Raw genomic sequence first — 15,076 nt, 5'->3', positions numbered from 1 at the left:
ATTTCCAATCCAAGTTATCCAAGGAGTATTCGAACGGTATTTTACAAGATTTGACAAGAATACAGAAGAGTCATGTATGATGGTACTCTTGTTACAACCAATGGATAAAGAATCTGCATAGTATTCGAATAATATTTCCAGTCCAAGTTATCCAAGGAGAATTCGAACGGTATTCGACAAGATTTGAGTCGTAGAAGCGCTCGAGTACAGAAGAGTCATATCTAATGCTTCCCTTGTTAGACCCAATGGATAAAGAATCTGCATAATATTCGAATAATATTTCCAGTCCAAGATATCCAAATAGTATTCGAACGGTATTCGACAAGATTTGAGTCGTAGAAGCACTCGAGTACAGAAGAGTCATGTCTGATGGTACTCTTGTTAGACCCATATTGGAGTCCTAAATGAATCCCAATGAATCAAGAATTTCTACAGTATTCGAACAGTATTCGAGTACAGAAGAGCCACGTTAGATGCTTGCCTTGAACACCCAGTGGATCAAGAACTCGTACAGTAATCGAATAATATTTCGAGTCCAAGTTATCCAAGCGGTATTCAGCAAAGATTCGACTCGCGGGGGGGCTCGAATACAGAGAAGTTGTAGGAATAGTATCGAGCGTTGGATGAAACGAGGATTTCCGGTGGGTGTCCGCGCGGCCGGCACGCGACGCGTTCCCGGACCGTCGTTCGATTCGTAACGGAGCGTAAACGGAATCGGCGGTGGACAGCGTGTCCGCGAGTGTGTACGTAAAAGCCACGAAGAAAAGAGGAAAAGACGAGGGGATCGGCCCCCGGGGGCCCGGCTACGAACGCCGCGCACGGACCAGAGAAAGAGAATTAAAGGAAGCGCGATACTAGGAGGAGGTAAAGGGGTAGGAACACGGGGGATGGCTTGGGAAGGAAGGCAAAAAAAAAAAAAAGAAAAAGACGAAAAAAGGAATGGAAGGAAGATGCTTTGGGAAGAGGTTGATAATGATTATAGAGTCGGCGCAGCGCGGTAGAGAACGAGACGAAGAGACACACGTGCACGCACCGCACACGGATATACGAGCACACGCGCGTCCAGGTACGAGGGAACCGAGGAAACTGCCCGGAGGATCGGTCGAATAAGGAGAGAGGAAAATAGAATGGCGAGAGGCAGAATGAGAGGGCGTCGATGGGCGTTTCGCGGTCCCGCGATGATTACAGGCTCGACAAACCTATAATACACGCTGGCTATCTCCCCTTTTCCTCCTTCTTTATGGCTGCTCCGCTCTTTCCATTATTTTTTTCCCCCCTTCTCCGTCCCTCTATCGTTTCGTCTCCCTTGCGAGACTCGCGAGCGAGTTCTACGCGAGAAGGTCGTTACTTGCATTTTCTACGGGCGAACCGCGCGCGCCTACCCCTCGGCTACGAAAAGAAAAGTTTCCGAACGAGGATCGCGAACCGTAGCCGTCACGCGGGCTTTATCCCCCGAGCCCGATACAATCGAGCTTACCATTCGTCTGTAATTACTTTCGTAACTTTAATGTTATCCGCTCGCCACGGGTACGGGTATCGTTTCTAACCCCGCCGGGAATTTCGAGGCACGGTTCAACTGGTTCGGGGGCTTTTGTTTCGCGAGACCACGAACGAGGCTGTTGATCGACGCGCGTGGAAAGTGATCTCGCGTCGGGATCGGGCGTGAAACTACTCGCGAAACTAAACGCGATCAATTTATACCGCAACATTTTGATACAGAGGGGTTCATAACAAGTGGCACCTGATTATTTATTGTATTCAGTAATGATTCGGGGTGGGGAGCGATAGAAATGTTCAATTTACGAATCACGTGTTCATTTTAAGAAGCATTACTGTAGTTTCCTTTCTATAGACCCAACACAGCATTGTAGATTCATAGAGAATCGACGAAATTTGAAATTCCTCATGTGGGAGGGGCAGAAATGTTCAATTTACGAATCACGTGTTTATTTTAAGAATCACTACTGTAATTTCCTTTTTATAGACCCAACGCAGCATTCTGGATTCATAGAGAATCGACGAAATTTGAAATTCCTCATGTGGGAGGGACAGAAATGTTCGATTTACGAATCACGTGTTCATTTTAAGAATCACTACTGTAATTTCCTTTTTATAGACCCAACGCAGCATTCTGGATTCATAGAAAATCGACGAAATTCGAAATTCCTAAGGTGGGAGGGGCAGAAATGTTCAATTTACGAATCACGTGTTCATTTTAAGGATCACTACTGTAGTCTCTTTTCTATAGACCCAACGCAGCATTCTGGATTCATAGAGAATCGACGAAATTTGAAATTCCTCATGTGGGAGGGACAGAAATGTTCGATTTACGAATCACGTGTTCATTTTAAGAATCACTACTGTAGTCTCTTTTCTATATACCCAATAACATCTTGGAGTCATAAGAAGATGACTATACAAATTGTTTTGAGACAAGTTTCTATAGTTATTAAACCCTTCTTACGCGATGCAAGATTGTCCAGGATAAAAATGGCGGCACAATCTTCTTTTCTAATGTCTGTTTCGAAAGTCTTTTTGGAAGTCTGTTGCCTCACTAAGTTCTTATGTATCATATAAAATTCTCAAACCTTGACTGAAATTGGTTCGTTAAGCTCCCATCTTGAAACATTTTAATATCAAATAGAATGGTTACAAGGCAAAATGGGGCATATTTGTACGAACTGTTTTCATTGTTTTTTATTATGAAACAGCCTGTATGCCAGTTTCTAGATACCACATGGGTGATAACGAGAGTTCTAAGGCTGATAGTAATTGACGCCAAGAGCCAAGTACTGGACGCGTTGTAACTCGACTGCAAGGATGATCTGCAACGAGGGTGAGATTGAGTTATGCATGAGCTACGACCGAACCCGTTACCGAACCGATTCCGAGCGAGCTAATATTGGAATTTCAGCCCAGTTTTCGTAGACACACAACATTATACTGCACTCGTGTCGCGATTGCACTTAGTTTGTCCCTGCAAAATGTTTTAGTAAGATTCGAAACAACGTGAATTTAAACCGAGCAATATTCAGTTGCAAATGATTTCGTCCCGCGTCGAGGAGGGTTAAAATTGCGCGGATCGCGGACGAGGCAGCGCGGAGCGAAATCGGAAAAAGGAAAAGTCGAAACGCGAGGAGGAGACCCCGGTTAGGGATTTTTTCCCCGAGTCGTTCTCTTCCCCCGTCCGCCACTTTATACCTCTTCTGCGTCCGTCGAAAACATAATTGCGCGTACAGTACGTACTCGTGGGCGAAGTACGGCTAAAGCACTCGTTGTACCCTTCACGCGCACGGAAAGTTACACGCGTGTAACGTACCTGTAATACACGTGGGGGGTCACGTCGCGAGTACTCGTGCGTCGAGTACGTTGTACCGCGGAACGTTAAGTTGCGTACGCGAGCGGCTGGTGTACACGATGCGACCGGGATTAGGAACAGTCGTCGAAACTGCATAATTTAAAGCGTACGCGGACGAAGGAAGAAAAAAATAATAATTGTGCCAGGAACGAAAGGGTCGATAGAGGTGGGGAGGCTCTGTTCTTCGCGGTGCATCGAAATAATCTTGTTAATCGTCGCACCGGGGTAATTTTTACACCGTTCGATCGTTCGACGCGATTGGATTATTTATCTATGTCGTTAAATCCTTCAAAATTCCCGAACGGAAAATCGCATCGAAACGGATAAACGGGGAAAAAATGCCCATCGACGTTTATTTGTTTACCAGCGCCCGATAGATTGCACGTTTGAACTTCAACGGATAATCCGATTGTTAGCTCGACGTTTCGATAAATGATTTGTCTGCGTTTCGGCGGAGAAATATTTACCGGTTACGCAAAATACAGAAACTGACGGGGGGGTAGGTTGCGTGGGAACGGAGGGGAGAGAAGAGGGGAGGGGGGCGCCCATAAATCTCGGCGCATATTATTGTTTCATCCGCGATAAAATAGCGGCGCGCTGACATAATTTCATTTGCGCAGTAAACCTTAATTACGACACGCGAAAAATAAAGCGCGCCTCCCCTCTTTCTCTCTCATTCACTCTCTGTTGCCTCTGTCGCTCGGCCCCGGTTCTTCCCCCCCGGTCTCGTGACGTTCGATAACATCGACAAAGCGCGGCCCCCGTCGACGCCTCATCGACGCCGATTAATAATTTAATCCGGAACGACGACGTCATCGTCGAAAACGCGATTTTCGCGTCGATACCCGGCGCGCTTCCGACGGGGCGGTCGATTTTCCGCTAAAAGCGAAGGAACAACGCTCGAAAACGCGGGACCGGGGGATGAGAAAAAAATCGAAAAAAAAAAAAGAAGCGAAGGCGCAAACGAGGAAAAACGACAGACAACCCATTAACCGGTGCGATTCGAATACTAAATCCCGTCCGGACCCGCGAAAAATTCGTAGCTCGAAATACGCTTTATCTTTCCTCGATGGTGAACGCGAGAGAGAGAGAGAGAAAGAGAGAAAAGAGAGGCAGAGAGAAAGAGAGAGAGAGAGAGAAAAATAGATTGGAAAAACAGAACGAAATATTTCTACTCACGTGTCTCTCCTCGGTCGAGCTGAGACCTGTAACGAGACAAATGCAAACAATCGTCAGTCAAAAAAGCCGTGCGGTACGTTTCCACGGGAAAATGATTTTTCATGCACCGCGGCTCTCGGCGTGTCGAACGGCGGAACGATAGCGGGGGTGGTTGTGCGTGGGGGTTGGAGAGAAAAAAAAAAAAATTGTAAAAATCCCGACCACCGCGCCTGCCGATAAAATGTTAATAACGTGCCCGTAAAAGGGAGGATACAGAGAGCAGGGAGGGGACGGGGGTGCACGGTGGTGCGGATAGGTGGGAAGGGCGACCGGCGCCCGTATAAATGATCTTCATGCATATTTATGCGCTTTTCGCTCAAAACCGCCGGTGTTCGCTAACAGGGTGACGCAAACACGTTCACCGCCACCCCCGCGTCCCTTTACCCCATCGCCCCCCCTGCGTACCCACGGTCGAAAGCGGATACCCGAAAAGCGCTTTGAAAATTTCCAGCCGAGCGAGCCGAGAGCCGCACGCTCGCGTCACGTCGGGCTACATATTTTTTTTTCCACCCCCCCGTCCCTCCCTCGGCCCCTGCTTCGAGCGGGCCGCGTGGCCCATCGCCCAGTTTTCGATGGCGCACACCCCCACCCCCGACGCTCGACTCGTGCTCTTTTTTTCCAGCCCCTCGGGCACGAACGGTATCGCGAAAGCGGGATCAAACGGATGACGGTGACAAAAAGAGGAAAAATCCGCTCCGATGGTCGGCGGTCCGCGACGCGGAACGCTCGCAGTCGAGATTCGTTATATCGGGACTGGCCAGGGGAGGGGATCGTGAGAGGAGGGGCAGAGTCGAGGGGGGGAAGCAGCACTCGAACGTGACCAAAGGCCGGAATTTCGTTAATTTCTTTTCCCGCCGCGTTGCCCGCAGTGGTGGCAATTAAAATCGTGTGAAAGGGCGAAAGGTATGCGTATAACGAGTATTCCGGGGCTTTAACGATTCTCCCGCGGAGCGGGCGCAGGAGGAATTCGATCGTCGAGGGGGTGGAACGAAGGAGAGCGCCCCGACGAGACCGGGGGAGGCTCCTGCGGTTTTTGGAACAGCCGACCAGGGGAGGAAACGGTAACGCGTTGCTAAAGGAAGCGTGGAAATTAACCGGCAGTAACGTGAATTAAAGCCGTTCGAGTTTAACCCCGGAGCTCGATCGAGGTACGCGATTCGATTCCCTTCGACGATCAACCTACGGGTCACGGGATCGAGAACGTTCGCGAGTAGTTTTCCAGATCGTTTTACGATCGAGACTTTTACGTGGGTATCACTACGTACGCTGGCAATCGGTTGCTCCAATTGTCACGGTAATGATAGAAGGTCTTCTGGAATTCAACGATACTCTACTGTCGACGAGAAGTCTCGATTTTGAACCTTGTACCGATCATCGTTTCTATTGGGTTGTTCGGAAAGTAATTTCGTATTTCTTCTGCGTGAAACAATTTTCTTATAATATAGGGTATTATTGAAAAATTTATTAGTATCGATATTTACTCTAATTATGTATTTTTACTATTGGTCGCGTCGACCAAGTCGAGAGCCGGACACTGGTACCTGACACTGGGGTACCTTCAATATCAAAGTTTTGGCACTGCCATTCTGTTAAAACATCTTCTCCAAACACGTCACACAATTTTATACTTGCTCGAACAGCATTCTTACCTTCTCAATAATAAAAATGCAGCATCTGATTTTCCATAATCGACGGGACACCAAAGAAATACAATTTCTGTTTACCAAGAAACGAACAAAATTTTTTACAAATAAGCCTCGAAGCGTCAACTATGAAAATATATAATGAGAATACGGTTTAGAATAAAGCTGACTGATTAAAAATACAATTAACGTCTCTGTTGGTAAGAAACCGAAATCATTTTCCGAACAACCCAGTTCTCACGACAAAACAAATTCGAGAAAAGAGACATGTATTTGCGTAGGATGAAGCGTGGACGGAAAACCTAGTACGCGATTTGTCTTCCTCCCAAGAAGACAAATTTACTAATCTTGATATACGAGATTCGTCGCAGTTCGTTATACTTTGCTCGTTATCGGACTTAAAAACATTAGATACTGTTTATGAACGTATCGTAAATCTGAACGGATAAGATAAGAAGAAATTCAAGTCCATGCAGTGTACCGGAGGTTGTGGCGAAACAGTTCGTACGAGAGGCCAGCGATTGTCACGTTGTCGAAGGAAGACTGTATTATCGGAAAAATTGATCCGAAAATATGCAACTACAGTTGTGCAATTTCGCCTTAAGAATTAATTTCTTTGTTCAGCAAAAAACGCGTTAATCAACAAATAGGTCCTACGCTCCAAATTCACCCTCTCGCGAATCATAATCGGAATTAATTTAAAAATGTCTTAATAGAATGAAAAATATATGATAAAAGCACGTTGATAGGCGTTACACTTTCTCTGTGTGCATCTAAACTTGGATCAATTCTACTTTTCACTAAATGGGTATTCTCTAAACTGGTCTTTATCAATGTTTAACACTTGGCAATCTGTCTACTAGCAAAGGGTGCCCTGTGAAAGGGTGAATATGATCCGCAAAAGGGTAAACTCGGAGTACAAAACCTGCATCGTCGAGAGGCGTGCGTTGCAATACCTTGGCGGGACAACAACCCCAACACGCTTTAGAATCGTGGTTCGAGCAGTCGCGCGCGACAGTTGTATTTTCGAAAGGATCGTTATGCGTCCGTAGCCCTTAGAAGACAAGGTGGATGAAAGAGGAATTGACTACTCACCACCGTTGCTTTTTAAATCGTCGGGCTGACCACGGTGCAGTTCCGGTTTACCAAGCATCGAAAGTGGATGGGCCGCCGTTGTACCGGGTGCTGTAGCGGCTCCCGGCGTCAGGCCAATACCAATAAGAGCAGCAGAGGCGGAAGTCGGCACCGGAAGTCCAGCAGCTGGCCCTAGTCCCGGAAGTCCGGGTAGGCCAGGATGAGCGCCTATCGCTGTCCCCTGTGGCAGTTGCTGAGCATGCATTTGCTGTATCAACCTTGGTATATCGGGTCTCTGTTGCTGAAACAGAAAGAGCGGCTGTCAAAGTCGCTGAACTTTAACGGTTAACACCAGTGACATTACATATAAGCCAATGTAAAATATAGGGCGTGTCGGGAACATCGGGAGTACAGAGTGTCTTTAAATTGCGTGAATTATGGCGAACGCTTAGAATAAACCATCCCTAACGATTGTAAATATTTGAGCAACGTTAGTCTGGATTTGGTAGTGAATACTTCTGTTGTACGCATTAAAATTGTGCTCGAGGAGCAATTAATGCGTTTTATTTACGTCTTCATTCTTGTTTGGATCGAAGAGAAACACTAACAATTTAGAAACGCTCTGTATGTATGAGGAAGATCGTTTCAACAGGAATTTGGACTTGGATCTTTCGGTTGCCAAATGGCTGCTTCTATTAATTCGACTATCCGGGCTGTGGACAGATTTCTGATCTTGAAAAATGGTCGTCGTCGACAGTACACGAGTCTGAGACTGATCATTTGTTCTTGCATCATGTCAAAATTGAATATTGCAAGGGGCAGTGATACTCTCGTTAATTAATAATGATATTGAATTAATAGAAGCAGTCGAGGCATAGTCGAGGTGATTTAGGCAAAAGTTCAACAGTAACTAACACCATTAGTTACCTTTAATTTGCTACAATTCGTAGGAAATATTGAAAACTTATTGTCAAACTTCAAAGACACATAGTATTCGTTTAGTTTTAATAAACATTTGAATTCAACGTTGGCAACAACATTCTTCCAAACCTGTATATTTTAATTGGTAACGAAATATTTTTAACGAAAACAAGAAGAAGTACAAATATCGACGATGCATCGCAAGTCTCGTTTTGGGTTCCTCTTCCTGTATATACATTTTTATTTATGTTTATTTAACGTGATGAATGGTAATGATAAAGTTATACAACATTGTTATAATACAAACAGAAAGCAATGTATCAGGAAAAAGAAATATCAGACGTGCAACTCAATGATACGATTACAAATAATTACACGCTTAAACAAATAGAATAGAGTATAGTTTTGTTTTGTTATTATCTACCATGCCACCATATTTACAAGAACAAAAATAGATGAACGTGTTTTTGTCGAGACACTATGCGCGTAACCAATAAAAATTCAAATTCAATTTTATAGAAAATAAAGATACACGTAACAGCGAGCGACTTGTGAAATATTAGGGTGTTCCACAAATGATTGCTCGTTTCAAAACCTTGATTTACTAAATGATAAATGCAATATAACATCGTTCCAAGCACGATGATCTATGATCTTTCCCTATCGTTCCTGAAAGCAATTGCATTCCTCCGCTACAGCGCGTCGGTTCTTCGGATACAAGAAGCACTCAACGTGCTCACCGTTGCTCGGAAAAAATAATAATCGAACGGAACAAAGTCTGAACCATACGTTCAACGTATCATAGTTTCAACGATAGAATCATTTTGCTTCTAATAATAACGCGAAAGCACCAAAACCTTTGATTCTTTCGGGATTCGTTCCGAAAACAAACCACACCGAACACTGAAAACGCAAACGAATGCAAAATATATATTTTGACAGGGTTTCAAAGAATAGAATTACGTAAACTATAAACCGTCTGTGATATTTTAATTTCTCACTGTTTCCATTTTATTCAAATGTTTCAAATCCACGAAATTGTCTGCAAAATCGAAAGCTCACTTTCACAGTCTCCCATCTAAATTTACTTCCTTTAACCGTCCAATCTCGAGAATTTTTTTTAGCTCCTTAGTTTGAAGAATTGAAGAAAAAAAAAATCTGTAAAAAGGCGTTTCCATCGCTCGCGAATAAGGCTCCCAAAGGCGTGATATCGTTTAAGGCGATCCAACGTCAAAAATCACCGTCTGGAGAGGATGGACGTCGACGACGTGCCCCCCTCTCCCCCGGTGGCTTTTGATTTCGCGCGATCCCCGGGTTTCGGTAGGGGGCTGGGTGGGCCTCGACGCCGGGGAAAAATTGTTGCGCGTCAAAAGCCCCTCGCCGGAAGTCGAGTGGCCGCAAGGCAAATTGCAAGCTACATCCGCGGAGTATGTGCACGTGCGTGTAGGGCGCCGCAAATACGTCCCCGGGGGGTAAACTGTGCTGCGGGAAGACCATACGAGCCGTATACACACGCTGCTCCCGACCCCACCGTCTCTCCCTTGCCCCATTCAGCGACAGTCCAGGAAAATAACTATCGTACACAATCGACGGCGCGTAGCCCCGAGAGGGGTTATTTCGCATAATCCACCCTCGGCGACGAGACCACGACCCTCGTTCGCGTACCACTGTGTTACATTCTCCCCCTCTCTGGTCGACCCTAAATACCTAAGTGAAATCCACGATAAGCATGATTCGCGCGCGTAACGAGTTTACCGGCCTCTCTTATCCCCTCTTGATCTTACGTTGGATATCTCTCTTCTCTCTCTTACGAACCTCCGTGGCTTCATTCCGTTTCTAAAACTTGCTAATTCTTACTCCTTACCCCTCCCTTTTCGCCATAGGCCAGACAATAATTTTGAACCGCGCGGTAGAAAATTAATTTCTCAATTGTCGCTTGTAGAAGTACAGTGGACGAAATTTGTACAGGGACACTAATATTTTTTAACAGAAGAAATTAAGTATTGCGTTAATAAAATTCAATGTCGGTGAGATACACGAGGGAATGATAGAAAGAAAAAACTCCTTTGTTTTTTTCTGTGAACAGTAGATAATAATTAAATGCATTAACCCTTTAATGGATTATTGGGGCCGCCGCGGTTCCCCGCAAGTTTAAACTAATAATTGTTTAATATACGTCGATGTAATTATTTGAAAATTGATGTAACACTCCATTAGTTCATTATTTGTTAAATGCTTCAAAGGAAAGTTGATCTCCATTTACCAATTTGGTAATGATCAACATTAAGTAAAATAATTAAATTGAAACTGAAAGTCTGTACTCGATCAGTATTGCAAAAATATACGAACAGACGAAAGTAATTCCCTTTGAAAGCGCTTATTTCACGCAGAAACGTGCGAATAAAAAAGCGAGTAGCGCGCATCGCAACGGACGGAATAATAATCCGCGACTATCTTGGACTTTTATCGAGCTCGAAAGGCTTCCCTTCATCCGAATTCAGCGCGAACGCGCGAGACCCGGCGCTGCCATTAAAAAAAATAAATAAATTCCCGCATTAATATGCGTTTTACGTAAACTCATCGAAAATACGAGGCACGACGAGGGAGGCGACCGCCGCGGCGTGTGCGTTAATAATACACTTTATTAGCCAGAATTTCCACCGTTCGTTTCGCTGAACGTCAAACAATACACCAGAGAGACGCGCCAACGCAATTTCTACCCGTGCGCGCTTGAATTCGTAGCGAAAAATTTTTCACACGATACGCACACCCCCGTTTTTATCTCCGGGATTATGCAACGTTATCGTTCGCGCGCGATATCGCGTCCCTCTCGTTCCGTTCCATCCGCGAAAAAACGGTTCCGATTATAATTCGACGCTCGAATTCAACGACGCCCCACCCGCGGCGCGCTCCCGACAAACAAACGACGAGCTGTAAATATGTTTTTTCGTTACAGGGAACGAAAGAGAGGGAACGAGAGGGGCGAGCAAAGAGTAGAAGAACGCAACGGCTCGGTCATCGAACGAGCAATAATTGTATAATGCACCAATAGCGACACGGGCGAGCGGAAAATGCATTGTCGGGCGCGCGGTTATTTTCGTCGGAAATCGCATTTCAACCCGGGGACAATTACTCGAAGCCCGCGCGTCGAAAAAAAGCCAGCCAAGCACGTGTATGTAGCTAGCGGAAAAATTAGTGGCGCAACGAGCTCGCTGGGAAACGAAAATTTATATTTGGGGCGCGGCGGAACCTGATTTTTACACCAAACTTTGCAGGGTCTTGCAAGAACAATTTTACGAGTTAATATTTTTTAACGAACCTAATATTGCAAGAGGTTGTGGATGCAAAGTATTAGTGCGAGAAGGACTTATAAAATGCTTTAATTTTGAAAGGAAAATCGTGCAATTTTCTGCAAGACTGAAATTTTTGTAAGTTTGCTAAAATTCGCAAATCCTATCCAAATTTATTCCCCTTACATCTCGACTTGAGAATTAATTTTGGAATAAGTCCATCTCAATGGTTATTTCACTCCAAATTTAAACATCCTTCAATCTTTATATACAGACATTTTATAACACGTTTCTGAGCTTGTGGAAGTGTCTTTGTAACGAACGAAAAACATCATTTTACGCAGAATAATTAAAATGTGACTTACACCATTATGTCGTGGCAGTTAAAGTGTTAATATATTGCCATAATCGACCGAAATTGGCCCGAGAACACTAACAAGGGGCAATGATTCGCTCCGGATATTAATTTCGACGATTTCGCGCGAAACAAAACGGTATTTAAACGCGTCGATGAAATACGGAGTACCGTCGTTAGCCGGTTATTGACGCGGGGGTTGATAAACGCGATTCACATAAATTTTCGTTCCAAGTTATTCGTTGGGCAAATACTTTTTACGGCCACTGTACGCAGGCGTGCGCGATGGGGTTCCCCGACAAATACAATAGATACACACCGAAAATCGTCGGTACGGCTGAGCCCACCCTCTCCCTGGCGCCCCCTTTCCCCGACGGTATTCAATTCGTATTCGAAGCAACGAGCGGGACCGCGTCGTCCGTGCAGTGCCAAACGAAACGTAATAGTCCCAAACGAGGTTTAACGCGCCGTGAATAATACGCGGGAAAGGGAGGGCCAGCGCCCGGAGGGTTGGTTCGGTCGATCCGGGGGGCGTCGCGTTGCCCCGAGGTGCGACTCGTCCATACCTGTGCGTTTAAATACGTGTCGGGGAATACCCAGCGCGCCTGTACAAACGCGCCCCAACGGTGCGTGCACGAAAGCGTACGCGCGCGTTCCGCGGGAAGAACGGACCGACGAAGACGAAAGATCGACGGAACGAGCCGGGACGACAGAGAGGTACAATTAGACAGAGGGGACCGACCGGAACACGGACCGAGCGAGAGAGAGAGAGGAACGCACGGGGAGAATTGCGTTCCACCGTTCCACGGGTGTTATTAAACGAAATATTGATTCAACCCCTGTTTACCGAGTAATACATATTCATGGGGGTTGGCGCTTGTGTCTATTTGCCTTCGTCCTCCCCTTTAGCCTTTAGTCCCCCCCTTCCTGCTTCTCTCTCCCTCTCGATCTCTTTGTCCCCCTGTCTTACTCCGTTTAGTGTTTCGACCCTACGAGAACCGGAACCTCCTCCCACCTTTCCATTCGAGCAAGTACGGAGGCGAGGAGACACGGTGCATGTGCACGTGTCGCACACTCCCCAGGCTTCACCTTGTACCCTACTATTCGCCGCGGAGTGCACGCACTGATTATATCCCCGCATGCCGATGACGCGTATTACGCAACTGCAGATTGCGGTTCGTGTCGCGACCTCGATCGGACGATTTGTAGCGGTCAGGACTGGCCGCGCTCGTTGAATCGGGGACACGCGACCCCGGGGGCAGTCGGATTTTGTTTTCGAGCAGAGGTCCCGAGGCCTGACGCTCACTTTTTGACGAGGTTTCGCTCAATGATAGGATATTTAGATAGTGAAACGAATGATACCCAATTTTGGGTGTGAAGGACTCATAGTTTTTGAGATATCAAACATTAAAGTTATTACAGATACTTATATACAGAAATAGAATTGTGTTCACCAGTAGCTAGTGTGGTGTTGTCGATAAGGTGTCACATCAAACTTCTTTTGCCGCAGGTTCGAATCAGATTCAAAGTCTACGTCCAAAAATACGAAAGGTACGAATGTCGACCTCTGTATCGCTTTACATCCCAGGAATGGTTTATCGAGAAATCAAGAAAACTGGTACAGTAGTGTTCCGGCACCCGGTTATCCGAATAACTATAATAGAAGGTGGACAAATTTTTCGGCGAAATTAAAAAATTTCAAATCGTTCTGGAAAAATTATTTTCGATTGCAGGGGTCAATTACAATAATTTTTTGTGATTAGACATACCCCCGAATTCTTATCCACTTTCGAGAAAAAAATTCGTGTAGGTGTGAAATTTTTCGACTAGATTAGAAATTTTCAAATCGTTCTAAAAAAATTATTTTTAGTTTCAGCGGTTTATTACAATCATTTTTGGTGAACAGATATACCCCCGAATTCTTACCCACTTTCGAGAAAAAAATTCGTGTAGGTGTGAAATTTTTCGACTAGATTAAAAATTTTCAAATCGTTCTAAAAAAATTATTTTTAGTTTCAGCGGTTTATTACAATCATTTTTGGTGAATACACATATCCCCGAATTCTTATCCACTTTCGAGAAAAAAATTCGTGTAGGTGTGAAATTTTTCAACAAAATTAAAAATTTTCAAATCGTTCTAAAAAAATTATTTTTAGTTTCAGGGGTTTATTACAATCATTTTTGGTGAATAGACATATCCCCGAATTCTTATCCACTTTCGAGAAAAAAATTCGTGTAGGTGTGAAATTTTTCGACAAAATTAAAAATTTTCAAATCGTTCTAAAAAAATTATTTTTAGTTTCAGGGGTTTATTACAATCATTTTTGGTGAATAGACATATCCCCGAATTCCTACGCACTATCGAGAAAAAAATTCTTTACCGAAAATACAATGTCTGACCATAAATGAAATTTCAGGCGTATGTTTAAAAAATCATAACTCCTAAACGGATTGGAGAATTTCAATGTTTGAAAATGCAAACAACGCGTATTTTGGTGAAGAATATGTACAAATTCTAAGAATGTTCGAAAAGTTATTCCTTAACCCCGTAAAGTGAGAAAATCCCCATGAAAGTGGTCCAATTCTCAAACGTCCATAACTTCTACAATAGTGACCGTATTTCATTGAAATTTATTTGCGAAGTAGAGCTCATAGATACCTACAAATAAAGAAGTATTAAAAGTACAGTGAACCTCACAGTCACGGTAAGATAATTTTCCCATAACCATAACTCGAGAATCGAGGCACGTAGGGAATTTTTTAGCGTTTCCAGTGGCTCGGGATCGCCTTGTTCCCAGTTGTACCACGTTTCTTGACCCGACCCGTATAAAGTAAGAGTCGCAGAAGGTGCCGTGACGTCCGATTATTTAATGGAAGTAACTGTACGTGCAAGAAGAATAATTCAAGCACGCCTACGGGCCCCAACGACGAGCAATACATTTGTTTAGCCCGCGGTATCGACGACCAAGGAATTATTCAAGTCGCGCGCGCGAGGACCAACTCGGAACTCAATTATACGCGCCGCGACGGTCGACTGCCAATTCCAACCTCGCCGTTACGAACGTCGCGGGGCACCGCGATGCCTATGAGTATGGGATAAACGTTTTCCAGCGGAAGTCCGTCGCAAGGGACGGCCCCGGCCAATGAAAAGAAAGGATGCGTTCCTGCGGCGTTTCGCGACGACGCAACCACGGTCGACGTCCGTTTTGGAAGTCTG

At 44.8% G+C, this 15,076-nt stretch overlaps 1 protein-coding gene across 4 annotated transcripts in view; it reads right to left on the bottom strand.

Annotated features, from left to right (window-relative positions):
* The window catches only part of LOC143344610 (protein groucho), an 83,937-nt gene that overhangs the window by 15,559 nt on the left and 53,302 nt on the right, over positions 1-15,076 (bottom strand). The window contains exons 6-7 of one of the 4 annotated variants that reach the window (XM_076770820.1): positions 7,315-7,612; positions 4,538-4,563 (exon numbers count right to left, since the gene is read on the bottom strand). In XM_076770820.1, coding sequence (XP_076626935.1) covers positions 4,538-4,563; positions 7,315-7,612 — 324 coding nt within the window. Of the gene's footprint in view, positions 1-4,537; positions 4,564-7,314; positions 7,625-15,076 lie in introns of all 4 variants that reach the window. The other 3 variants (XM_076770834.1, XM_076770826.1, XM_076770838.1) reach the window with 3 other exon arrangements.

Source organism: Colletes latitarsis, chromosome 1, assembly GCF_051014445.1.
Source record: "Colletes latitarsis isolate SP2378_abdomen chromosome 1, iyColLati1, whole genome shotgun sequence".
NCBI classification, from domain to species: domain Eukaryota; kingdom Metazoa; phylum Arthropoda; class Insecta; order Hymenoptera; family Colletidae; genus Colletes; species Colletes latitarsis.
This window is presented reverse-complemented; position numbering and strand designations above follow the sequence as displayed.